At 44.5% G+C, this 26,531-nt stretch overlaps 1 protein-coding gene across 1 annotated transcript; it reads left to right on the forward strand.

Moving 5' to 3' along the window:
- The first annotated feature begins 3,768 nt into the window (after window positions 1-3,768).
- On the forward strand, window positions 3,769-26,527 carry LOC308477909 (vesicle-associated membrane protein 3-like). Its single transcript, XM_081007021.1, has 5 exons — window positions 3,769-4,030; window positions 17,189-17,312; window positions 20,985-21,143; window positions 21,697-21,748; window positions 23,900-26,527. Coding segments are annotated over exons 1-5 (354 nt in total). The 5' UTR covers window positions 3,769-4,028; the 3' UTR covers window positions 23,917-26,527.
- Window positions 26,528-26,531: the final 4 nt, after the last annotated feature.

The following is a 26,531-nucleotide window of genomic DNA, read 5'->3' on the forward strand; positions in this document are numbered from 1 at the left end:
CCGCGACGTGTCACTGAATCTCCAAGACAGATCCTTTTGCCTACTCTAATTGCATTAGTCTCTCTGCTCTCCAGTTGATATTTTAGTAATTGTATTTACTTTTGGCTGATGGACTTGCCCCACAGTTTACACTTGCTCTCGGTCTCCGGTAAGTACCTCTGGCTCATCCTGGTGATTTGTCAGATCTGGAAGCATTTCCCAATAATTACTTCTAAGAACAGATAATTAAAACTAATTTTGAAAAGTAGTTGCAAAGTATTCCTATTCCTGCACTAAACTGCAGTCCCAAACTACATCATACTGACTATTCCTTAATTATAGTCTGTTTAAAAAACTATTGAATTATAGAATTGCATAAGGGGGCCCAGTCTGACAGTGAAATTCATAGTCTTATAGGTTTGGGGTCTTCGGGCAGACTCTCTATCTCTCTCTCTTTCTAACATTAAGAAATATATTTACCCAAAATCCAGATTGAAATCCCTTTTCAGAAACAGGGGAAGATAGTCCCATTTTCAATTCACCCTAGAGACTTCCTCACCTTACTATTCCCATCACCTGCCAAATATCCAGATTTTACCAGCAGTAATTAAGTCCCACCCCTTTGTGACATCACCTCTGCAAATGAGAGAAAGGCTCTATGCTTTCTGACCTGGTGGATCATGAAGAAGAAAAGCCATAGCTCAGTAGCAGAACACATGGATGCCTAAGGGTCAGGGTTCAATCTCCAAGTCAGACCAAGACAGATCCCTGCCTGAATTCATGAAGAGTTGTTCCCAGTCATTGTAGATACTGAACTAGCTAGATGGACCAGTGGTTTGACTTGATAAGGTAGCTTCCTATCAGCTATGAATACTACCTCATGGTATCGAAGCTTTCCTCTGTTGGTTTGTAGGTCTGGAGGCACTGCGTATGCACTATACCTTTAAAGCACTGTAGTTTGCTCAGAATGCTAACATTTTGAGGGGTAAATTGCAGTGCTCAGAATTCACCAAGGGAAGGAATGTGATCCAAATGCAGCCAGTGACCCCCTTCTCTTCCAGTAACGATCTCCTTTTTCCTAAGGTAAAATAACTGCTGTACGGCTTCAACTGCTGTTTAAAACTTACAGTCCTATCCACATTTACTAGAGAGTAAATTCATTTAATTCATTGAGACGTACATCTGTGTAACTGTAGACAGGCTTCATATCTCAGTATTAATTATTGACTGTTCTTTTATACCTGTGGTACCTCAATAAAATTTACCTGCATTCTCTTATTTATAATTATTTGTTTATTTGTGGTATTTTTTCCTTTCTCTTCAGGAATGAAATCCTTCGTGGGTGGGTAGGGGGGAGCTCTGGGATAGCTCAGTTGGCAGAGCATGAGAATCTCAGGGCTGTGGGTTCAAGCCCCATGTTGAGAAAAAGATTCCAGCATTGCAAGGGGTTGGACAAGAAGATCCTAGAGGTCCCTTCCAACTCTACAATTCTATGATTCTAAGATCAATAATACCAAGAGATACCCTGACCACAGGCTTGCAGTCAGAAAGACATGACACAAAATGGAAGAGAAAACAAGAAAACTCAGGCATCACTTCCTAAAGTTACATTGTAGCTTATAGTGACTGTTACAGGTATCTGGGGAATTTTTGACTTCTTATAGCAGTCTTTTACTACAGAGCTTTGATACTTTTGGGAATAATATCATTGGGCTGAATCATACTTGGACATTCAACCAGTTCTAAGTGTGCTATTTAAGCACACTGCTTTACTGCAAGTGAAAAATTCTCAGAGAGCCAGTTTCTCTAGGCCCCATTGGAGTAAAGTATGCAGTTTCTGCAAATATTTGTTGGTCAAAGTAAATTCCAAGGCACTTATGGATAGGAGACTGAGTTCCCTGTTCCTTTAATTGTTTGGGAGAAATTGAAGGTTCTGTCGCAGCTCTTCTCATCACTGCACAATGAGCTACACCTGCCAAAATTCCTTTCTTCTATACAACCATTTAAAGGCATAGGAAGTTATACTCCTTTGCATCTGGTCACCAGAGATCCAAAACCTGCAATGAGAACATTGCATGAGAGAAGGTATGTTACAACTTCAGATTGAGTTATATATATGATAAGAGATGGAGAGGGGGCTTTTATTACTCTTTTTACATTCCTTTCTGTTAGCTGGAGCAGATGGGTAGCAGTGACTGTGGAATGATGATGATGATGATGTCATTATTTGTACTCCTGCCCATTGACTGGGTTGCCCCAGCCACTCTAGGAGGCTTCAAACAAAATATAAAAACACTTCAGGAGCAACCAAAAATTAACAAAATTGTGAGCAAGCTTCTCCAGAGCTCTTCATCAATGCAGATGTTAAGCAAAATGGGGATGGGAGGGATAGAGGAGGAAAGCTCACCTGAACAAAGTGTGTGTGGGGGGGGAGACTTACAGAATTCCATCTCAAGGGCATAGCCACATGACTAATTTTTGTTTGTTTTGTTTTTACAATTCAAACTTTTACTTTATCCAATAGGCCATGCTGCCTGTCAAACTCATGATCTATCCAAGAGGTGTGACCATGCTTTATACTTGCATTCTACTCTGGAGGTGGTGAACCTGTGGATTTGTAGGGAGAGGAAACCTGTGGCCTTCCAGTTGTTGTTGGACTGCAAATTCCATCAATTCAGCTAACATGGTCAGCAAGCCTCCCTAGTAGACGCATGTTTCACTTATGCCCATTCTAAGAGTTTCATGTATTAGAATCCTTGAACCATAGAAATAACATATATTGGCAGTTTGATTCAACAATGTTTATTGAGTACCTAAAACAAAAAATATACATGAAGGACTGGGAAATGCTTGTCACTCGGAGCCATTTCAGTGTGTTCAATGTAACATGAAGGTTTAAGCATTTTCATTCTCTTCTTCATGTTACTAGGAAACTGCTTTGTAGGAGGATAAAATGGATGGTGCTTCTTGTTAAATACTGGGAGCTTACATCCTATGGTACCTGAGAGTGCATCAAAGGGACATGTTCTGAAATGAACACATTTCAGTCCTTTAACAAAACCCCATTCAAAACTGGACCCTACACTCTCTGGGCATCCAAGTAGAATGATGGTGTAAAACTCCCTTGCTTTGATGGGCTGACCCTTCCTTTGAAGCCTATGTTGCAAGTGCTTTCTGCATCTTCCAAAGGTGAAGCTTTTCACAGCATGAAGATAAACACCACTAGTTGCTGCTGTTAAAGACACAGCAACCAGGGACTGGCCCAAAAGTTGGCAACATCACATAACAGTCATGTGCTTGTTGCACAGGACATTTTTGTAATCTGGGTCAAATAGCTGGAATTCACAAAGTGTAACTCTGCCATGCCAGGGTGCTCTACTAAGTTAGACTCTAACCATTAGGCAGTGGCTCTCAACCTGTGGGTCCCCAGATGTTGTTGGACGACAACTCCCATCATCCCTGAGCTCTGGCCTCGCTAGCTAGGGGTGATGGGAGTTGTAGTGCAACAACATCTGGGGACCCAAGGTTGAGAAAGGCTGCATTAGAGCATTGTGCAGAACTGGGGGGACTCAAGTTCAAGTCTGCTCCCTGGGTGATCTAGGGCTAGTCACTGTCTCTCTCAGCCTAACCTCACAGGGTTGTTGTGAGAGAGGAAAGGAGGAGCCCTGAACTCATTGGAGAAAAGATGGGATTCAAATGTAAGAAATAAGAGATGTTGGCTTTTCACTGTTTAGCCCTCTTTACCAACGCTACGCAGCTGCTTGAGATTTCGTTCTTTCTTTCCAGGCAGGAGGGCGATTCAGAACTCCACCCCTGCCGGCTGCCCTGGGACTGCCACTGATACAGAAGGTGGAAAGCGGCGCACTGACTCCTCGTCTTCACGGGTGGGAGCGATGAAGTGCAGACATGCTCAGTAGCTTGTGCCTTCGCCTCAGCAACAGTGCCTACAATCCTAAGAGGCTGTTTGCATCAGAAGGAGAACTGGAAAGCCATCTTTGCTGGCGACTGAAAGAAAGAAAGGGAAAGCCGAGACTATAAAAAGGGGAACAATGTGAGTATCGCCTATTTGGTTTTGTCTTTAAAAGGTTCGCCCTACCAGCGCCGATGGGCTTTCTGTGGGGGCTCCCGAACGCAGGTGATGTCGAAGCGGCGCTCGGGCGCTGTCCGGCAGCTGTGGTGCTGAAAAACTCCGACTACTCAGCTTGAGCTATGGGCGTGTTCCTTCCTCTACAACTACAGGAGGGCTACAAGGCTTTGAGGGGTCGAGATTCCTTTGCGGGGACACTCCAAGCCCCAGACAGGCTTCTGCTTGCAGTAGAAAGTGGGGAAACTTGGACCTCTGGAGGGTTTCTATTTAGGAAAGCCCACACAGTCCCTGGAAAGTTCATGCCTGCTTAGGAACCATGAAAAGTTGTGATTTGAGCTTTTGTGCGATGGCTTTTTGTTCTGTATTTTGTTCTGAATAGCAGAAGGGGATTACCGTGGAACAGAAAACCTCCATTTGTGCTTTATGAGGTATAGCTGAGTGGTGAATGAGGCTGTAATAGAACTCCACTAAAGTAAAGGAGGAGCTCACCCTTGATTTAGCATTGGACCTATAGGCACTTGAAGGTAGTAATAACTGGCAGTTCAGTAGGTAATATACTTTTCGGAGATTACATTACAAGATATATGTTGGTAAAGAGAGGGCTGGAAATACTCAGTATTCTGATTAAGACACATCTCCAATACATATTTCAGCTTGATGTACAGCAAAATAGTGATCTGATGCCTTCATTTTAGCAATGGGTGGGCCAAGTAGTCCACACTGAGGTGTGTGAAAATTTCTTACCTGCCTCCTTGTGGGCTGAAAGCTTTAAGTTAGCAGTAGGAAGGAGCAATCAGATGACCATCTTGCTTTGCAGCTGACAATAATTTACCCAGAACCTTCCTCTCTAGGGAGAGCTGCAGTGAAGTGGTCTAACACATACTTTACCTGCACAATGCCTTGGCTTCATCCTGGTCTCTGGCATATTCAGCAAAGGACTTCAATGAATCCTGGCAAACAAAAACAAAGAAAACTGCAACCATGCAGGGCAGGCAGTACTAGACAGACAGACAATTAGCCTGACTTGATATATGTCATTTCTTTATATTATATTATTTATTATATTTACACACTGCTTTTCAGCCAAGATTGTCTCCCAAAGCAGCTTAGAATTAAAAGCCACACTGTAATATAATTAAGGGTATCAAGGCTGGGGGCAGTAGCTTTGGGCTCCTGGCAGAAGGTGATACACTTTAGGATCCATGCTTTTCTCACCGAGAGAAAGGGCAAAAAGACATAGGTGGTGGCTGATATTGAAGATGCCAGTTCACAAGCAGTCTGTCTGTTGACCTGCAGAGTCTTCATACCATGGGAGTTGGTGTGTTTCTCACAAGAAGGAGGGGGGAAAGGAATTGCAGATGGACTCAGGGACTTTGTATCTACTTTGTGTTTCTATATCCACTGGCCTCCTGTGAATCGACCTATATCAGGGTGGAGAAACTTTTCCAGCTTGAGGGGCACATTCCCTTCTGGGCAACCCTCTGGAGGCCACATGTCAGTGGTGGGTGGGACCAGAGGCAAAAGTGGGTGGAGCCACAAGTGTGAATTTTACCTTTGTGCAATAGGCTAGTTTCTGTACATGCTCACATTCCCTCTCCATCCAGGCAAGCAAGAAGAATTATTAGAGTTCAAGGTACATTCCAACCATGCAGAGTCTCTCAAGCAGGGACAGCTGGGCTGGGCTGGGCAGAGTCCCAAGGACTAGATTGAAAGGTCTGGAGGGTGGCATTCAATCCTCAAGCCTGAGATTACCCCTCCCTGCCCTAGATGGTCATTTGTGCTGAATAATATGTTCACACTTCTGCTCAGAGACAGAGTAGGATACTCATTACTATTATGGAAACAAGACTTTATGATCTGCTCAGGTCTCTAAATCTTCAATAGCTTGCTGTGTTGTGTTTCTAACATTCTTATCTAAGCAATGTTACAGCAGGGATGTGAAGCCTGTGGCCTTCCAGATGTTGTTAAGTTCCACCTCCTATCAGAACATCCTCTATTTAATATATATTGAAATGTTTTGGAAAGATAGTAGGATCCTATGGCAGAGCACTTTACTGAATGATGACAGTTGTTAAATCTATTTTCTGGTTTTCACATATTTCATTCATATTATGGACATCAATATTTATAGACAGATATAAACTGGAATTAAATTATTAAGGCCAGTGAATCTGTGCAAAGCTAGCCCATATGGATACAATTGTGTTGATTGCTCCAGAACACAGGCAACATACCACTCAGTAGCACTTATCAAACCACGAAAGGATGAGTAGCCAGTTTGGCACTGTAAATATGAGTTACATTACCAGTTAGGCACATTTTGAAGCTATGGAATAAATATGAACTGGTTTTTCTCTAGGTCAAGCTCACCTGAAAATATAATGTGGCTGCATGATGCCAGCTTTTTATTCCCAGATACCTCCAAGCTCCAGAGATTCATCTCATGCCAAGCCAAGCCAAGCCAAGGCTGCCCATGGAAACATAGATCAGTGCTTGGAGCCAAGCAGATACAAAAGAACCCATTCATCAGTGGGTGTGCCCACCAGGCAGGGAGCAAGTAAAGGCTTTGGAATATTTGCAAGTCTCCCGTGCAGGGGCTGGCTACCCTGGGCTGATTTCAAAGGTCATCAGTAAATGAGCAGGTCAAGCATATGACAGCCCTGACCTGTGCTCTTCCAGCAGTCCATTGACTGATGCGGAAGGGTGATTGAGATAGAGAGAAGGAGTGCCAGAGGGAGGGAGGGAAAATGTTTTTTGCACTGGTTCTGCCCACCTCTGCTTTCTGCTCACCCTCCACTGGCATGTGGCTCCTAACAGATTATCTGAAGAAAATGAAGCCCTCCACCCCTGCTCTATTGCAGAGTGAAGTGGATAGGGAACACCTTACCCAAGACAAGCCACTAGGCTGTAGTTGTCCCCTGTTCTTACATGAATAGCACAGGTAAGGTGCTCCCAGAAGCTATAGCCCTATTAGATTTACTTTAGAACCAAGATCGGGGATATTTTTCATTCTGAGGGCCACATGAAACCTTCCAGGCAACCTTCCGAGGGCCACTTGCCAATTGTGGGTGGGGCCAGAGATAACTGAGCAAACCAAAAAATACCTTTGTACAGTCAGCTCATTTCTACACACACAAGCAAATTTCAAGTTTGGATACCATGCTAATTCTCACAGGGCTGTAGATTTTACAAAGCTAATTGTACATATGTTTGCACAGTCTGGCTTTCAACACCCAGCCTCCTAAAATAGTGGCATGTAGTAAATACTTATGCTTGCATTTTAAGAGATTCACAGATCCTGCTGTTCTGAATAGGTACATCATAACTGAATTGTTTCACATTTACATATCATTAGAAATGCTTTCCTTCTTCCATAGGTATGGCAAGAAACTGGGCATGATTCATCTAAAGTTAGTCATGCCTGAAGCTTCGCTCCTGTGCACCCATACCTTAGAGTAAGCTCCATTGAACACAACAGGACTTACTTCTCAGTAGACATGTGTAAGCTTGCTCTGCATGTCTCATAAGGGAAAAAAGCATTTAACATTATATACTGTATGTCACTGATCTATCCCCAAGGAGCTATGGGGAAAATTTATTGCCTAGATTATGGAAGAGTAAAGCCCATCCACACAAAATTTGATGTTGGCTATCAGCTCCTTCATACAATCAGTTTCTTAATCAATTATCCTGTATTGCTTGCACTCTATAGGATAGTTCTTCTTAAACAAACACATAACTTAAGATATTTTTCTTTTTCTTTGATTTAAAATAAAACTCATTTAACTGTGTAACTATTCTTCCCAAACACTGCTTGGTTTGATGTGGCACCTTGTATCTTTCCAGCATTTATAAACTTGCCCTGCAGTTCATGCTATTGCTGCTGTGTTGCCTAGCTGTGTGTATGCAAGTAGGCAGGATGACGTCAAATACCTTTATTTGTGTGGGCTGTTCTTTGGTGATTAATGCAACTATTTCCTGCTGCCGCATTACATAAACTGTACTAATAGGCCTTCTATATTTAACTTGCTTTGTGTGTTTTCTAGTACTTCCATATTTATTCAAAACAAAGTCACACAGAAAAACCTGAGAGGGGACTCGGGGCGGCTTACAGCTAAAATAGAAGCAGCCAAAAACATTGGGAGAGGGGAAGCAATTAAACATTAATAGAACACACACACATGCATATATATGAGCTATTAAAACAAACAGATCATTGCAATGAAAACATCACAGCACCAGCCCTTTCCTTAAAAACAGTCTCCAGAAACCTGCTGGAAGTAGGAAGTTCCAACAAGATATTAGATAGTAGACATTACTCTTTGGTAGAACATTAGCGTTGCATGAAGCAGATCTTCAGTTTAATCCCCAGTCTGGCCCAAGCGAGAACTAAGCTTGAACCTCTAGTTGATTTTTAGATGCCCAGCCATGGTGACCCTTGATGTCAGCCTTGGTCATAGTGACTAGGAACATTTTTTTACTGGCTTCAGTTGGTGCACCAGCTGCACACTTTCCTGGACAAGATGGACCTGGCTTTGGCCATTCATGCTGTAAGCACATGCACCCTGTATGAAATGCCTCTGAAGACAGTTTGGAAATCTGAATTGATTCAGTTTGCAGCTGCCAGAATGTTGATTGGTGCTCGCAATCATACAGCTTTGAATCATCAAGGAAGAGATGTCAAAATGTGTGTCTCATCCAACACTGCTTCGAGGGGGAGAAAAGGTTAGAGTGGCCATTTTGGCTACATCAGTACCGGCACTTGCCTTTGAACATGGGAAATAGAAGGGACGACCATCTCCCTGCCCCACCGCATGTTGCTTATTGGGTTGTTCTGTATGAAAGGGCAAGTCTCACATCATCAGATACCTTGATAACATCAAAGCATGTTTACAATCATTTAAAATTAGATAAAGAAACATTTGGAAGCCTTTGGGACTTCCGTAAGCAAGCCACCAACTGGAAATGTTACCATCAAAGGATCATATTGGAAATGTCATGGGTGAGTGGGAGTCAAAGATGGGTGTGCTGGGACCTGACTCAGTGCGTCACACTGGTCCCCTGTCTCACTTGACAGCATCACTGGTCACAGTCATCTCTGTTGTAAGTGCTTCCCAGGGAATGAGTCACTGATTGAATGACCTTCTGTTCCTGGCATCCTGGCCTTCTGTCACCCTGCAGATGCATTGTCTTACATTGTTACACCTGGATAACAACAGAATCTTTTTCACTGGTGTGGGTTTCATGCGCTTTTAGCTTTTGCACATTGCCTGATTGCAGGGGTAAAGCAGGTTTTAATGGCAGCTTATAGATAAAATGGAACATTCTGTTGTTATAGTCTCATCCCAGGAAATGACTTGCCCTCCTCCCTTTGTTTTATCTACCTGTAGAGGATGGTGAGTCAACAGTACTGATTCAACACTTACTGTTCACTACTCTTCCATTCCTGGATGTCTGTTAAGTAGTTTGCAAAAGATCGTGGACAGTGCAGATTATTCAGCCCTCAGCTTTGCAGGAGGCTTATTCTACCACACACACACACACACACACACACACACACACACACCCTACCATTAGGGTAAGCAACACAGCTGCCTCAGACAGCAGGTACTGGAGGGTGGGAAGCCAGTGATGAAGCATAAGCATTGGAGAGCACTGCTGCGGATTCCATACAGGGGGCTGCCCAGTGCCCCCTAAGCTGCCCTCCTGCCCTCAGGTGTGTTGAAGCATGCTGTCCCATTGACAGGGTTGAAGTAAGATTCAATTACCAGTTTGGATTGAATCTGGAGGGTGTGTCAAATGGGGAAAGGGGGTGGTCCTTTGTCTCAGGCAACAGAATGTCATGGGCAGACCAACAAGGATAGCTGGCAAGGCTTGCTACTCATCATTCACTTCATAAAATCATAAGGTTGTGAAGAGGGGAAGACTTTACCAGGCCCTGCCTTGCCCCATCAGTCTCTGAAAGGTAGATCTATGCACCACAAATGGAGAAGTGATAGCGATTTCCTTTCCCAGTGCCTCTTTGGGAGTATTAATGCTTGAAGCTTTTAATGGTAAACCTGTGGTGCAGGATGGATGAACAAAACAAGTAACACTAAGGCTACCATCCTATACACTAGCGGTGGGGAACATACGATGAGCCTGCTGAATCAAGTCAGTGGCCCATCTAGTTCAGCATCCTGTTCTGACTGTGGCCAACCAGATGCCTGGAGGAAACTTGCAAACTGGACCTGAGCACAAGATCATTCTCCCCTTCTGTGGTTTCCAGCAACTGGTATTCAGAAGCATTACTGCCCCTGACTGTAATCTTTGGCCTCCAGAAGTTCCTGACCTGTGTTTTTTTCTCTCCTAGTATTTTTGTGTCCCCTCCTCTCTTTTTTCACCTCCAGATATGCACCGTATGTTAAGATTTGTTAGACTTGGGAAAACAGGCATAGAAATAGAATTCCTCCTGTGTGTTTTCACACATTCTTAATCGGCAGTGTTTACTAAAAGCATGCCAAGTTTAGGGACTGGAAGTGATAAGCAAGTATCTGGTTTTATTGGTACTCTCCTGTGATTGTGGTTGGTCAATGGTTAATGGTGTGAATAATCTTTTTTAAGGAAGAAAGATCAGCAAGTACGTATCACAGATGAAAACATTTTTACGTGCTGTGCAAAATGTGTGACAACCCTTGGCGTAAATATATTCACTGCTTGTACCAACACTTTTGCTTCACAGGGACAGGAAGTCTTCGTATCACACAGTTTTTGATGACTGCGTGCGCATCTTCATGAGCATAAAGATATAGTTATAACAGGCTACTGCATGCTTCCTTGTTGCTGTTTTAAATGGCATCTGAATGCTTTTTCTCCAAACAATTTGCACTTGATTATTCTTAGCTTCTGTCCATGCCCTGGAGAATAAATCTAGAAATCGTTGATGCAAAAAGTAATTTTGTCAAGTACGTATTGAAAACTACCCACATTTTCAACCCCTCGAAAGCCCACCCTTTAAATTTTGTTCCACTCACCTTTATTAGGAAAAAACCTTGGATGAAGGGCGGTATAGAAATTTAATAAATAAATAGGGCTTACATAGCTTGACTAGACTGTGTACCCTGCGGGCATATCAACACCAAATGTTTAAAGCACTCTTATATCACTTTAACAGCCATGGAAAGTCCTGGGAAGGGCTTTTTTCCAGCTGGAACTCACCAGAACTCAGTTCCGGCACCTCTCAAATGGGCTCCATTGCCTTTGTAAGAGAACAAGGGAGGTGCTCATGGTAGAGTTCTGGCCAGTGATTTGTGGCGACCTGTACCAATCAGGATGCAAGGGGGAAGCTTCAGAGCTGGAGGGTGGAGCACAGGATGGGCTGGAAGAAGAGGAGGAAGAGGCGGGTCAGGCATGTGAAGGGCTGGGTGCTTCCCCACCCTCTCCTGCACCACTGTCTCCCAGAACCAGGAGAAAATTGAAGTGGGAAGAGCAGAGGCAACTTCCACACAGGCATAGTCTCTGGCTGTACGCACACAGCCCATCGGGGTGGAGGGGGAGTGGCCCCTGTTGCTGCAGCTGCTGCATAGAGCGCAGGCCTGGGAATAGCTGCCTAGATCAAAGGTTGGCAACCTAAGGCCCATGGGCCAGAAGCGGCCCATGAGGGTTGCTTAACCGGCCCATGAGCTGCCCCCAAACTGAGCCACTCACTCGGCTAGACCCCATGCACTGCACTAAACCGGTGCAGCACAGCACAGGGACTCTTTTCCACGGCTCTGGAAATTGCTTCTGCACATGCCCAGATGCTGGAAATCGCGCCTGCGCAGGCACAATTTTCGGTGTCTGGGCATGCGCAGACACGATTTCCAGTGTCACGCTGCACCAGTCTGGCCCACAGAGGATCTCCGCAGGAGTGATCCAGCCCATACCCGTTAAGCCTTGCCGACCCCTGGCCTAGATGCTAGACTGGTGTGTGTGGGTATTCGGATCCACAGAATGACTGTAAGTCCCAGCTTGACAATAGTTAACTGTCTGCTGTGTGCATTCCTTTGAGTGTGGAGTGACTTTGACACCTGGCCTCCAAGGAGTGTGCCACAGCCATCGTTGCCGCTGCAGTGGCAGCAGCAGTGGGCAATGCGTTGTTTGGAGGCTGGCTCTGCTGCCCCTGTGGATCCTGCAGACTGAAACCTCACCTTGCCTCATGGGTAGGCCAGCCCTATGCATGAGCACTGGAGTCCAACAACATCGGTCAGTCTCATCCCCAGTCTAGGCAAATCCAGCTTTCCCCACCTTTATGGATTTTGTCGCTTATGCTGTAGAGACAGTTGTGCTCAGTGCTGATCGGCTGACAACGGCAATCAGTCTTATCCAGCACATGTTGCAATATTTTGCACACTGCTTGTGCTCATTTGGGACCCTGTTTTTTATGAAAAGCGCAATCAATTTGTAAAATACTGTGAAACGTTTTTGGGGAGTGGGCTATTTCCTTGGAGGGAAATAAATCCTTCTCAGCAGTGCAGTGAGAGCGCCTGCAAAGGAGAGTGGCTTTTTGCTTGCAAGTTGGAGAAAGTGGGGCCAGAGCACAATGGGGGCTGGCAGTTTGGATCCAATGTGGCACCCACGAGAGAGAGAGACAGGACCCGCTTGTGGGTGTAATGCCTCCATTGTAGGCTCAGGTTGTATATATGTGTAAATAAACCGTATATCATGAAGACAATCTCTCACTGTCCAAAAGGAAACACAGAGCCTGCTAAGCCCCTGGTACCCCTGGAATCTCTCACTGTTCAGAGATTGGGGTGGCATGTAACAGTATTATTTAGCATTTACTACTATGGTGTGGTCTCTTTGATCACGAGGTAGAAAAAGAGTTCCCATGCTTATGAGGTAGCCACAATTTACTGACCTGTGGAAAAGGTTTCAAGGAGACTTAGGCTAGTGGCAGAACAGGTGTGTTCCTCCCATGGGGTCCAAGAAGAACCCCTCTGAGTAATATATTCCATCATCAAAACTATGCAACTTAAAAAAGGAAACAAATCTATGGACCTTATACCGCAATAGGTCTTCCTTCTGCTGTGTGAATACTACTAAGTGCTAAAATACAGAAGTGATTCATCTTGGTGCTTGTCAGATGTGTTCGTTGTGGATTCAAGGTGAGCAAATGCTACCTTCTGACTCAGTCTGGCTTGAAGAAATATCTGGTAGATGGGATGGCAGGTAATAAATCTACTAGTTTAGGGAGTTGGGTCTGGATGATACAACAGGAATCTTCCACGCCTGTGATCCTGTATCTGTGAGAGTAGAGTCTATAAGAGGAAACCTGTCAGACTGGTTCTCTTATCAAGATGATGGTCTTAGCTGCTCAGCTAAGTTTCCCTTATTCACATTTTGAAACTGTGGGCTCTGTTGCCTTAAAGACAATTTTCTCCACCTCTCCTGGTGGGATGCCCATCATTGTAAGATGGAGAACAATGGGAGCTGGGCTAATGCTGGGAGCTGGGGACACATGTGGTGCTCTGTGCTTGGCTTAGAGATCCCCTGGAAACCTACTGGGGAAGCAAAATCTATAGGATTCTTAATGCTATGAGGTCCCCCTCCCACCAATCCTATCCTCGTCGCTGGGGAGGGCAGTAAATTGGGGTGCCACCACTGAGAAGACCCTTTCTATTTTATCATCATCATCATCATCATTTATTAATACCCTACCCATCAGACACTCTGGGTGGCTTCAAACATAATAAAAACACAGCAAAAGTCAAACATTAGAAACAATCATAATGCATGGAGCTGCCCTAATGAGACACCTATTTGGAAGCAAATCATAAATTAATAGATTGCAATTTTGTGAGGAATATTCAGATCAGCTTTAGAAGTCACATCTCAGAGCATCACTTATTCTTTGCTGCACCACTCTATTTAAAATATTTTTTTCTTGGTAAGTCTTCTGCCGGCATGAATTGTAGACATTCTGCAGCATGTAGGCATTCACAATTGCAGGGACGCAGGTGGCACTGTGGTCTAAACCACTGAGCCTCTTGGGCTTGCCAATCAGAAGGTCAGCGGTTCAAATTCCCATGACGGGGTGAGCTCCCATTGCTCTGTCCCAGCTCCTGCCAACCTAGCAGTTTGAAAGCACACCAGTGAAAGCAGATAAATAGGTACCACTGTGGCGGGAAGGTAAAGGGTGTTTCTGTGTGCTCTGGCACTTGTCACAGTGTTCTGTTGTGCCAGAAGCAGTTTAGTCATGCTGGCCACATGACCCAGAAAGTTGTCTGTGGACAAATGCCGGCACCCTCGGCCTGAAGTGAGATGAGCACTGCACCCCATAGTTTCCTTTGACTGGACTTAACTGTCCAGGGGTCCTTTACATTTTACCTTTACCAAGGCATTCGCAAGCCTCTCAGCTTGCATATAAACCCACTGCAAAGCCTCTTACAAGCTGATCTTCATTTCTCACAGCATGGCAATGTGTCTTTGGTAGTAGGCAGTGTTACTAATGTCGTTATATGCTGTATGATCAATCATTGCAATGTTGGCAGCCAACTGATAGACTCTGCGCTACCATAGATGGCAACCACTGTCAGTAATGAGTTCTAGGCATGCAGCAGAACAATAAATTCATAGTTAAAACAATAGATTATAACAGCAGCACACAAACAAACAAACAAAGGGTGATACACCACACACTTCCTGGCCCCTTTGTAGTTTCCTAGGGACTATTCCTGCTCTGTGCCTATAGTTTTCAAAGTGAGAAGGTGAAAGATTCCAGGAGCTCTAGAGGCACTCACTGGATGCCTTGTAATATACCCTAGTAACACACTATTAGGCTGTGTACACACCACATATTTAAAGCACATTCCTTCCTCAAAATAATTGTTGCAGCAGGGGGAGGAATCCTGCTCAGCTTGGCAGAATTCCATGCAACCCCCTTCTTGATTCATGCAACCTGAATCAGTTTTCATCCCATCCCTAATCATTTGCTGTTACATGCTGTTTCATTTTTGCATTTTGCTTCATTCCCAGGGATTTCTTTGGCACTTCTAGAGGAGGTTGGCTGTCCCCCTATGGGATTAAATGACGAGGGACTTTTCAGAAAGGACAGTGAGTCACAGGAGTGTGGGAGGAAGGAATCATTAGGAACTGTCAGGCCAGTGGGCGTGAGGAAGACTTGCTGGCCGATGTTCAGCCACCAGTACAGATTGGATCTGTCAGGAAACCTCCAAAGGGATGTTTTTGGTGATAAAAAAACAGGCTCCTGGAAAGAAAAGACTTGCCTTGTGCATTAATTTGAACAGAAACAAATGCCAATTTCCTCTCATTCGTATATCAATGTTTCAGTTTTGTTTTCATTCTTTACAAACCTTAGGAAGCCGACCTCGAATGTGAAATACGGATCAAAGAAGGGAGGTGGTGCAGATCAATGGTTAAAGCACTAAATTTCCAGGCCTGAAACTGTGCAAATAGTTGCCTTGTGCATTCCTAGATTTATACATGGGACAGTGATGCCCTAGGACAAAGTTGAGGAACTTTTTCAAGCACTTTCCGTTGCACCCCATGAGGGGAAATGGGATGTGACGTGCCTGGGTCCCTCTTCAGTGTGCAAAATTCTGGCTAGAATTCGTCCTTCCAATGTGAAAATGCTTCTTACTTGCCTGGATGGAAAACAATGTGTGCAAGTAGAACCTCTGACTTAGGTGTGGCTGAATGTAGCCTTATCAGGCAAAAGTAAGAGTCACTTTTATTGGTACCACTACTTTCAGTCTGGCCCTGGCTACCACAGGCATCCAACCCAACCCAGCCCTGCTTCTCGCCTTCCTTGAGGGATTTTTTTCCCTTCTTCAGGCTGGAATGTGCCCTTGAACTGTGAGGGTGCCTCTTCCTTGCCTGGACGGAGACTGGAGAGATAGATATGAATGTCGTGGGGAGAGGAATAGAAACCGAAGACTTTTGTGTGGCTCGAACATAGCCTACTATACACAGGCAGAGCCTCAAATTAATTGCACCACCATATTTTTGCCTCTGGCCTTAGCCACATTTATCTATTTTTCCCCCTTACATTGATATCCTGCCTTACATTCATCCTAGAAACCAAAGTGGCCTGCATATGGTTCCTTCAACAAGATGGTGCCTTCAGATGCTTCCACGCCACAGACTATGACTTTTGAGGCATGTGGCTAAAGGCATGTGGGTATGGAGGGTATGGAGTTATGCAACCCCTGAGTCAAGGAGATAAGTAACTATACAACCTTTAGAAGGCATCTGAAGGCAGCCCTGTATCAGGAGGTTTTAACATGTTTGATGTTTTATTATGTTTTTCTATATGTTGGAAGCCACCCAGAGTGGCTGGGGCAACCCAGTCAGATGAGCGGGGTATGATGATGATGAAATAGGACATCCTGATTTTCATCGGATAAATATTGGAGGGTATGTGTGGTCCCCAGAAAGTTGCTAATGACACAATATGGCCCTCAAATTAAGAGAGATCTGCTCAACCATGTCATAAAGGCAGGGGAAAGTGGTGATATTTCCATAGCCAGCATTCTGGGGGAAGAGAGTGGGATTGGCTGGGTGCACTCTATGGGCCTTTAAAGCACATTTGAAGCACATCATTTCCCCTCAAAGAATTCTGAGTACTGTAGTTTGTTCAGAGTTTCTCAGAACTGTAACTCAGCAATCAGAGAAAAATACAACATTGTGTGATGCTCCTGCCAGTGGAACGTTGGTTAGGATGTAAGCCATATCATACAAGGGTGAAGGAATGACCGCTGGGTGTGGAGCACACTTCCACCCGCAGACAAGCCACAGCTGTCTGAACATCATGCCCTCTATCTAACCTTTGGCTTTCTCAGTGGTCTGCCGTGCCCTGTCTGTGACCTTTGTCTCCTTCGTCATACATTGTTCAAGGGGGAAATGACGCGGTGGAAACAGATGCCAAAATAACTTTGTACCACCCCTCGATCTCGAGATTGGAAGATGTGTAAAGGTCACAGTCCAAAATGTATCTGACTGGTTTTGCATCTTGTGCTAATAAAAAGAGCTCGGCAGAGCTAGCTGGCAGCTTGCTTATGCACAGCTCACCTGCATTACCAACTCCTGCCTCATGTCCTTCACTTCACAAGGGTATAAATATGTGCTGGGTTTCTGATTTAGGTCAGCAGCAGCTCCTTCCCAAGGTGCAGGAGGAGCCCCCAGTCCGGGTGCAGCAGGGGCTCCGCTCCAGACCAACGTGACCAGCAATCGTAGGCTGCAGCAGACACAGGCTCAAGTGAATGAGGTGAGCTGAACACAAGTTGTCTTTGTTGAGATCTGTGGATTTCAGGATTGTGATCTGGATCATCTGTTGAGTGCCAGTTTTGAATATGCCACTCACCTAGGGTGTGCAGTCATTGACCTGAGGTGAATACTCATGTAACAAATTCTGCATTGTTGTTTATTGCAGTGGTCTACCCTTTTTCATGTTTCTTGAAGTGACTAAGGCTGCAATCATAGCTCCGCTTACCCAGGAGTAAGCTGCCTGAATTCAATACAGTGGTGCCTCGCAAGACGAAATTAATTCGTTCCGCAAGTCTCTTCGTCTTGCGAGTTTTTCGTCTTGCGATGCACGGTTTCCCATAGGAATGCATTGAAAATCAATCAATGCGTTCCTAGGGAAACCGCCTTCAGACCAGGTCCGGGGACAGTCTGTCCCCGGACCTCTTCTGAAGGCTGGGGGGGGGGGACAAGGGCTTTTCTTCCCACCCCCAGCATTTTAAAAAACCCCAGGACAGCGGAGGACTTCTCCGCTGTCCGGGCGATCTTAAAATGCTGGGGGGCGGCATTTTAAAATCGCCCCGGACAGCGGAGGACTTCTCCGCTGTCCGGGGCGATTTAAAAGCCCCTGGGAAGGCAGGCAGGGGGGACAAAGACTTTCGCCCCCTGCCCGCCTTCAGAAGGTGTTCCCGCCCCCCGCCCCGCTTCGGAGCAGCGTTCCGAAGCGGGGCGGCTGGGGCAGGTGTTCCCGCCCCCCCCGCCCCGCTTCGGAACAGCGTTTTAAAATGCTGGCGGGTGGGAGCGAAGCGTTCGCTCCCGACCCCCAGCATTTTAAAATCTCCCCGGGACAGCAGAGACTTCTCTGCTGTCCCGGGGAGATTTTAAAATGCTGGGGGTCGGCAGCGAACGCTTCGCTCCCGCCCGCCAGCATTTTAAGATCGCCCCGGGGCAGGCGGGGGGGAAGGCAGGCGGGGGGGAGCAAAGACTTTTGCCCCCCGCCGGCCTTCAGAAGAGGTCCTCTTCTGAAGGCCGGCTGTGGGCGAAAGTCTTTGCTCCCGACCGCCAGCATTTCCCTATGGGCTTTCGTCTTGCGATGCAAGCCCATAGGGAAATTCGTCTTGCGAAGCGCCTCCAAAACAGAAAACCCTTTCGTCTTGCGGGTTTTCCGTCTTGCGAGGCATTCGTCTTGCGGGGCACCACTGTACTTCCAAGCGGACATGGTTAGGATTGCACTGTGAATCTATGTGTAGATTCACAACCAGCTGAGTGGTTCTTGTGTCTCAGATTCTGTGCATCGTCTTTTATGTCTCTCATCTACCTTCAAAGCTCTTGTATGTTTAAGGCAGAAGCTGAAGATGGAACAGGGCATAGCTGGGGCAGCTTCAGACAACACAGACAAGCATAAGAAAGCGACAGGCACACAAACTCTCACTCCTTCATGCATCGACAGACACAAGAAGCAGAGTCAAACACTGTCTCTCATCAATACACAGGTCACAGCTAACATCACTGGGAGTTTGTGGGAAGAAATCCACTAAAGTAGGGGTGGGGAACCTTCATCGCATGAAGCAAATCCGTCCCAACAGGCGACCTCCCCATTTGGCCCACTTGGGGTGGGCGATGAAGTGTAGGTGGGTTCCCACGAGGCAAGACACAGTGATAACAGCAAGAACCTTTACTGACTACATAACTGGATAACAGGGGCAGAGCAACTGCTTATACACGTTTCTGAAAGCCTGGGCCACTCCCACTCCCAACATGATTGGCTGTCTAAACTTCCAAGCTGCAAATCACAACTCAGAGTTCAAGGGCCAATGGCAGAGGCCCAAACCCTGAAATGTTCTGTGATTGGACATCATGTATCGAATCAGAACACAGGAGCTCAGAATCCTTAGTCCAGACTCAAGCTCAGGCAACACAGACCACTGAATATATAACAGGCAACCCGCCTTTTTGCACTACTGTTGTTATTATCCCTGAGCTCAGAGCTCAGCCTGCCACTGCCACCCACCAGCCTCTGCAAATCTGCTGCCTGCTTGAGTCACCACTTCTGTCTCACTACTCTGCGCTTGCATCCGCCCTCACACATACAAGTGTATGAGCCAGTCCACCAGCCAGCCAGCCAGCAGGCCAACGCTTGCTGCTTATCGACCACCTTCTCATCTCCTGCTACCTTCTTGCCACCATCAAAGACCAAGGAGAGAGAGGTGAGAGCCAATTTGCATTTCAGCCACACACACTAACAGCAAACACCAGATTCCACCAGCTGTCTCCTGTCCCAGAACAAACCTGCAGTCAAGCCAGTTGTGTCTCCTCCCCCTCTGCTTCCAAGTCAGCTGACAGCATTAAGTGGCAATGTGGGAGCAGCAGCAGGAACAGAAAATCTGTGCTCAGTTTCCCACAAAATACTGGCATTGGTATTGGGGAAATGCAATAGTCCCACAAAAGAATCATTGCATTTGGGGGATTGCATTTGGATCTCACAGAACAAGCACATAACAGTTCTTGTTCATTTGCTGCAATTTGGAGAAGTGGGGGAGTCCATCTGAAAAGATCCTTAGAAAATGTCCATTAATATGTGGTGCCATATTAAACATATCCTCAAGGTGGCACTAAACATCCACACCATAATAAAATCTATTACTATTACAGTTTTGGGTGTTTCTGTGAAAAATGTCAAGCTGTTGAATCAGTTTGGTATTATTTGCAGCTGTCATTCACTGGAGTACTTCATTAAGAAAACTTTTCAGTCTTGAGAGTTTCACTTTCTTCACGGTTAGTTGAAATTAACTAGTTGAAATTGGTTGCTTCTTCATTTAAGATAGCTACTCTTTTCTCTTTCTAAATGGAAATAAACAGCCTTAGCCTTTGAGTGTTTCCTTCAGAATTAAGTATCACTTAAGGGGCTTATTTCCTGGCAAGTGCAATTAGAAATGCAGCCTAAGACATTTACTTAAATAATTTTTTTATTGGTTTTACATAAAGTTATACACAATAACTATAACCATTCCAAATCATTAAAATAACAAGGTTCTTTCAAACCTTCAGACCTCCTTCCCCCCCTCCATAGGTTCCATTTTTTTAAAAAAAAATTCCTTTCCTTTTCCCCTGCATCTTTTACCATTATCCATCTATTATATAATCATAGTAACCAAAATTCGTTTCACATTGCAAGTGTCATTGTATCCCTGCCAATGGTTTTAACTGTCTACAGTGGCCTTTTAAGTATACAATAAAGTTATTCCAGTCTTTTAAAAAACACTTGTTCTTCCTGGTTTCTGATCTTTCCCGTTAGTCTTGCCATTTCTGCATATTCCATCACAGCCTAAGACATTTAAACCATCAATCCCTGCCTTGTATTTGACTAATTCAGTTGTTCCTCTTTCCTGCACAGAGCAAATAGACAGAGGGTTTATTGGGATTGGCCGTAGGACATCACTGCTTCCCCCAACCCCGTACCCTGACATCTGCCCATGAATTTGCCCATGGTCTGAAGATGCCTGAAGATGCTTAGTCTCACCTTTTGGACGTTGCACAAGTTTGAAAATGCGGCGGGGGGGGGGAGGGACAAGGATGAAGAGCATAGCTCTCTGTTTCTCCTTCCATACATTCACTCTCTGCATGGAGGGGAAAGACCTGACTAGGCCTATAGGTCACCACCCCAGTGTTTTACAAGCTATTGATATGCCCATTTCAGGTGGTGGATATAATGCGAGTAAATGTGGACAAAGTACTAGAAAGAGACCAGAAGCTTTCGGAGTTGGATAACCGGGCAGACGCCTTGCAAGCTGGTGCCTCCCAGTTTGAAACTAGCGCAGCTAAACTGAAGAGGAAAAACTGGTGGAAAAACTGCAAGGTAAACGTTACTACTGCACTACTGCAAGGGTGTAATCAGGACATAGTTCCAAAAGAATGAGTGCAAAGATTAAACCAGGGGTGGCCAGACATTCAGCCTGTTGCTGCAGCAGCTCTGTTTTTATTTGAACCCCAAGATCCACCAACAAAAGTCAGGTGCAAAATAGGTAGAGGTGGGAAGTCGTACACATCAAATTAAGGAAGAGAGCACCTTTTCTGTACCAGAACTGAGTTCAGTACTTTCAGATCAAACCTCACTTCTGCATTTCTGCTTTTAGCCAGTCTGATTTGGGTGGGGGACGAGCCTAATTGTTTTAGCTATTGTTAAATGACTGGGAGTCAGAAACCCCATGGCAATCTGTTGCAAGTTGCCCAGACATCTTATGAGTAGATCATGATCTACTTTTCTTACAGCACATGTTTGTTGCCTGGGAAATCTGAAGTATCAGCTGTAGAAGGCAAACAGCCTGTCCAAATGTACAGGCAAAGCTAACCTTTCTCTGTTTTCCTCCCCTGAACTGACTCTCCCTCTCTCCCCGCCCCCCTCTCTCTAGATGATGATCATCCTGGGTATCGTATGTGCAGTCATTCTCATCATAATTATCAGTGAGTGGTTCAATTCTTTGTTTCGAATTACCTTCACATTTCATTTCATGACTACTGGCAAACTGTTCTGAAGGTTAAAAAAAAAAGAGTGAACAAATAATTTTACAAGTTTGGAATTTCCCAGTGTCCCCTTCTCTCACCAAACCCCCCCCCCAAAAAAAAATATCACCAATGCCCCTTCTCAGTGCTTTTTTTCTGAAAAAAAAGTTTAGGGGTACAGTGGTACCTCGGGTTACATACGCTTCAGGTTACATACGCTTCAGGTTACAGACCCCGCTAACCCAGAAATAGTACCTCAGGTTAAGAACTTTGCTTCAGGACAGAAACCGTGCTCCGGCGGCGCAGCGGCAGCAGGAGGCCCCATTAGCTAAAGTGGTGCTTTAGGTTAAGAACAGTTTCAGGTTAAGAACGGACCTCCGGAACAAATTAAGTACTTAACCCGAGGCACCACTGTACTTGCATTCTGTCTGAGACTCAGGAATCACCGTAACAGGAAATGAGGCCGCCATTGGGGGTAGCAACAGAACTGACGATTCACAGTGCTAAAGAAGAAATTAAAAATTTTAAACATTTTAGTTTCTTCTCCCATTAGATTCACAAAATGTTTAGGGGTACGCATACCCCTGCATCCCCCAGAAAAAACCACTGCCCCTTCTATAAGGAGGCACACTAAGTAATGCTTCCTTTATAGCTGGCTTGTTTTTGCTTAAGTATTCATTGTATAACTGCTTAATTTTCTCATTGCTAAAGGGACAAACCTTTTTCATGATGAAGTAGAACACTTACGTAATTATAAAAGCTCTAATCTTGGTCTTAAAATCAACAACAAAAGTCTTTCTGAATCCAGGGTCGGTCATTAAATTAGCTCAGTGCTGCGATAGCTGGACAAAGCCCTTCTGGTGGCTTGGTAGGGGTGGATTAGGAAACCTGAAACCTGGAAAGCTTGAGGTGTGTTGAGATTTCATCATAACAAGGTGTATGCGTAGGACAGTAATGTATTTATTTTAATACTGTAAACCCACATTCAATGTCCTGTTAAGGAAAGCATTGTCATATTTAGAATATGGCATTGCACCTGAAATTATAGATTTATCTTGTACAGTACCCATTACACTTTTATGACACTGCAAACCTATGCATTGTGCACAGGATTGCACCTTGAAGGTAATATATTAAGAACAATCTGGTTTGGTTAAAATAATCAACACTACCAATGTTTCACTATGACTACCAGCATTTCAAAAGGGCTGCAATAAGTTAACCAGTTTTGCTAGGAGTAAGAGAAGAGAAAATACAGCTTTTAAACCTACTTGCTGCATTAAAATTGCAGCATAGACACAAGCATATGGCAATAATTTCATCGCCTTGTGGACACATGGACTTCAGTTAGAAACGGGTACTCAGTTTGCAGGTACTTCTGGGTCCATTGCTGTCGCTTGAGGCTCTGGTGGCCTCAGCAGCATGGAATGCCTACCATCAGGTTGGGCTGCTACTCTATGCTCTGGTAACCTCTAGGTTAGATTACTGCAATGCATTATACGTGGGACTGCTCTGAAGGTCATTTGGAAACTTTAGCTGGTGCAGAATTCAGGAGCCTTCTTGCTCACTGGGACAATATGTTATGAACTTCTAATGCCAATTCAGGCCCAATTCAAAGTCCTGGTTTTGTAGAATGCACTCCCAAGGGACACTTACCTGGTGCCATCTTTGTGTATATTTTCATGCCTGGCAAAAACACCACTGTTCTCCCAGGCCTTTGGATAATTAAACAATTTATGGTCTTTCAAATTGTTTGGTAGGGTTATTGTTTTTGCTTGTTATATTGTAACGTATTTTTGTGTTTTTATATAGTAAACCACCCTATGAACCTCTAATGAAGAGTGGTGTGTGTGTGTGTGTGTAATATCCCTCCTGACATCAAATGACCTCCCCCACTGCCCCGTTTTTTTTACTCAAGTCCCGCTAGCTCCAGTACAAAACTTGGACATAGCCATGAATGCCTTTATTTGCTTACTTCATTTCATTTTATTTTTAAATTCGCATATATAATTTTGTTGCTGAATTTCTTTTTGTGTTTTGATTGGATAAGCATGCTCCTTTCCCTGACTGAAATATTAAATATTTACCTTCTTCATTCTTCTTTTCTTCCAGTCTATTTCTGCAGCTGAACCACTCGTGGCAAATGGCTTGGCATGGCTTGTTTCCTGATAATCTCTCAAATGAAGCCTGCTTTTTAATTCCTTGTGTCTTGGGGCTCTTAGCCTGCAACAGTATGTAAGAATTCAGTGATTCAGTGTAGTCTGATTTTGTTTCCCTTTTGGTATTATGTCACACACACACACACACACACACACAAACACACACACACACATATAGTGTGTGTGTGCCAGCAAATACTGCCAACCAATGCCATTTATTGATCTCTCACTGTGTCTTCACATGTGCCCATGCTGACCTTCAGAAACTAGTTTTTGGAAACCATTTTATATATATATATATATATATATATATATATATATATATATATTACATTGAGCAAGAATAGCTTCAGAGCTTGTACGTAAAGGCGCCTTCCAAAACAGGTATGTGATTAGATATTGGGGCCATCATTTTCAAAACATGCCTAGGAGACCTCTGTCTCAGTGAGCTATGATTGTCGTGAAAGCTGAACACCCACTAAATATGCTGAGGTCAACAAGAGCTTCAGATTCACTGGGCACTTTATCAGCAAGTGTAATTTTTCTATAAAAGGAGGTATCAATCCCAATAAGACAGGCTCCAAAGTGATGAGAGTTTCTAAATTATTTGTATAAAAACACAAAGATGGCTTGCTTAAGCCATGTAGTCTAAACTTGGAGCATCCGGCTTAGACCTCTTGAGTGGTAGGGTTCACGTGGTGAAATGTGAAGAGCAAATGCTTGATAACCCTTCCTTCCCAAGATGAGGGGTAGTGACCTAGTGAAGTCCAGCAGGACAGCTTACTCTATGGTCTTAACCCCTTCATGTATTAATTAGACTCAAGCACATTGCTTATATGAGGCTGGATATCCCACACCTCCAACAAAGCAGGGAGTCCACCAGAAGACATTTCAATGAAGACACCCTCAAACCTGAAGTCAGCTTTGTCCACCACTCTAAGCATTATACTATACAGTGGTACCAAATGGAATCCATTCTGGAAGTCCATTCTACTTCCCAAACATTCGGGAACTGACGCACGGCTTCTGATTGGCTGCAGAAAGCACCTGCAGCCAATTGGAAGAAGATGCGAAAGATGCATCACGCATTCAGGTTCCAAAGAAGGTTCGAAAACCGGAACAATCACTTCCAGTTTTTAATCATTTGGGAGCCAAAACGTTCGACTCCCAAGGAGTTTGAAAATCAAAGTATGACTGTATTAACACAGGTACACCACATAGGCATAGCCAAGATTTATTTTAGGAGGGGCAGGCTTTATGTTGGGGGGGGGCAGAATCGAGTTATCTGTGATGCAATTGGTCAGTTTAGTATTTTTATTTATTTACTTGATTGGGGGGACAGCTGCACCCCCCTGGCTATGCCCATGGTGCACCACCCCTAAGAGAATTATATTAAAACAGGGATGGGGAGTGCACTCTGACTCTCCAAGTGTTGTTTGACTCCCATTCCCATCTGTCCCGGCTAGCATGGCCAGGGATGATGGGAGTTGTAGTCCAACAACATGTTCCTCATCCTTGTATTCAAATGACTACTCATAGGGGAAATAGACAGAGAGATAGATACGAACACTTCTGGACAAATAACACATGTATGTATATTAGGAAAAAATAAGCAATGCATAGAAAAAGTATGCAGGGAGTATATGTACCAGTGAGTGAGCATTTCTCTTTTTCTGAAGCTTTGTTAGTTTTCATTTCCTCAGGATGTTTTCAGCTCCCTCTAACGTCAGGAGATGGGGGGGATTGAGACTCTTCCTGGTCTCTGCTCTTTGGCCCAGAGAGGGTCCTAGCTCACCATCATAGGGGAGATTTGAGAGCTTACTTCTCTCTCTTTCCCTCCTGTGGAAAAACTACCATTCTTAGTGCCTTCCTTCCTTCTCCAGTGCTCTTGCTACTAAATTTCCTTGGCCAGACCATTGCTCTCTCATTCTCTTCTGTTGTCCTCCTCCTCAATTTTCTGAAACTTTTAAGAGTATGATTCTTTGTGATGAAAAACACGTGTAACCTCTGACTTGCACCTTGCAGGATAGAACACTTCACATAATTGGCTATTTGGTAAGCAGGTGATAAAATGGAACCCACTATTCAGTTTGTTGTTGCTTTTTAAACTTTTTTTTTTAATCAAATCAAGTCCAGCCTTAAAAAGCCACTTTATGGTCTCCTCCTGAGTTAAGAAACTCTACTTTCAGGACAGGGAAATATCTTGAATATATAGGACAGATCAAGAAAACACATCTCATTAGCAATGTATGCATGTACTCCTAAAAATAGCATTTTCCTATACATGTGATATGCAGTGCGTACTGTAAGGTCAATGACTATATTCTTTGCTTAGAATGAACCGAGGACCTTGAAGTAGGAAGGGAGTGTTCTTTCAGGCTCACAGTCATGTCTCCAGTTTGTACTCCAAGCAGAAAGTGCATTGTTCAACATATTAAACCCAACCAGCAGACGTCTGCCTCTGCTTTCTTGACCTGCCACCTCTAACCAAAACCTTCTTCCTTCTTCTCTTGGTACATGTTGGAATCTTTCATTGCAGAGAGAGAGAGAGAGAGAGAGAGAGAGAGAGAGAGAGAGAGAGGTTT

The sequence above is a fragment of the Podarcis pityusensis genome (assembly GCF_964106645.2).
Source record: "Podarcis pityusensis genome assembly, chromosome: 5".
Classification (NCBI taxonomy): Eukaryota; Metazoa; Chordata; class Lepidosauria; order Squamata; family Lacertidae; genus Podarcis; species Podarcis pityusensis.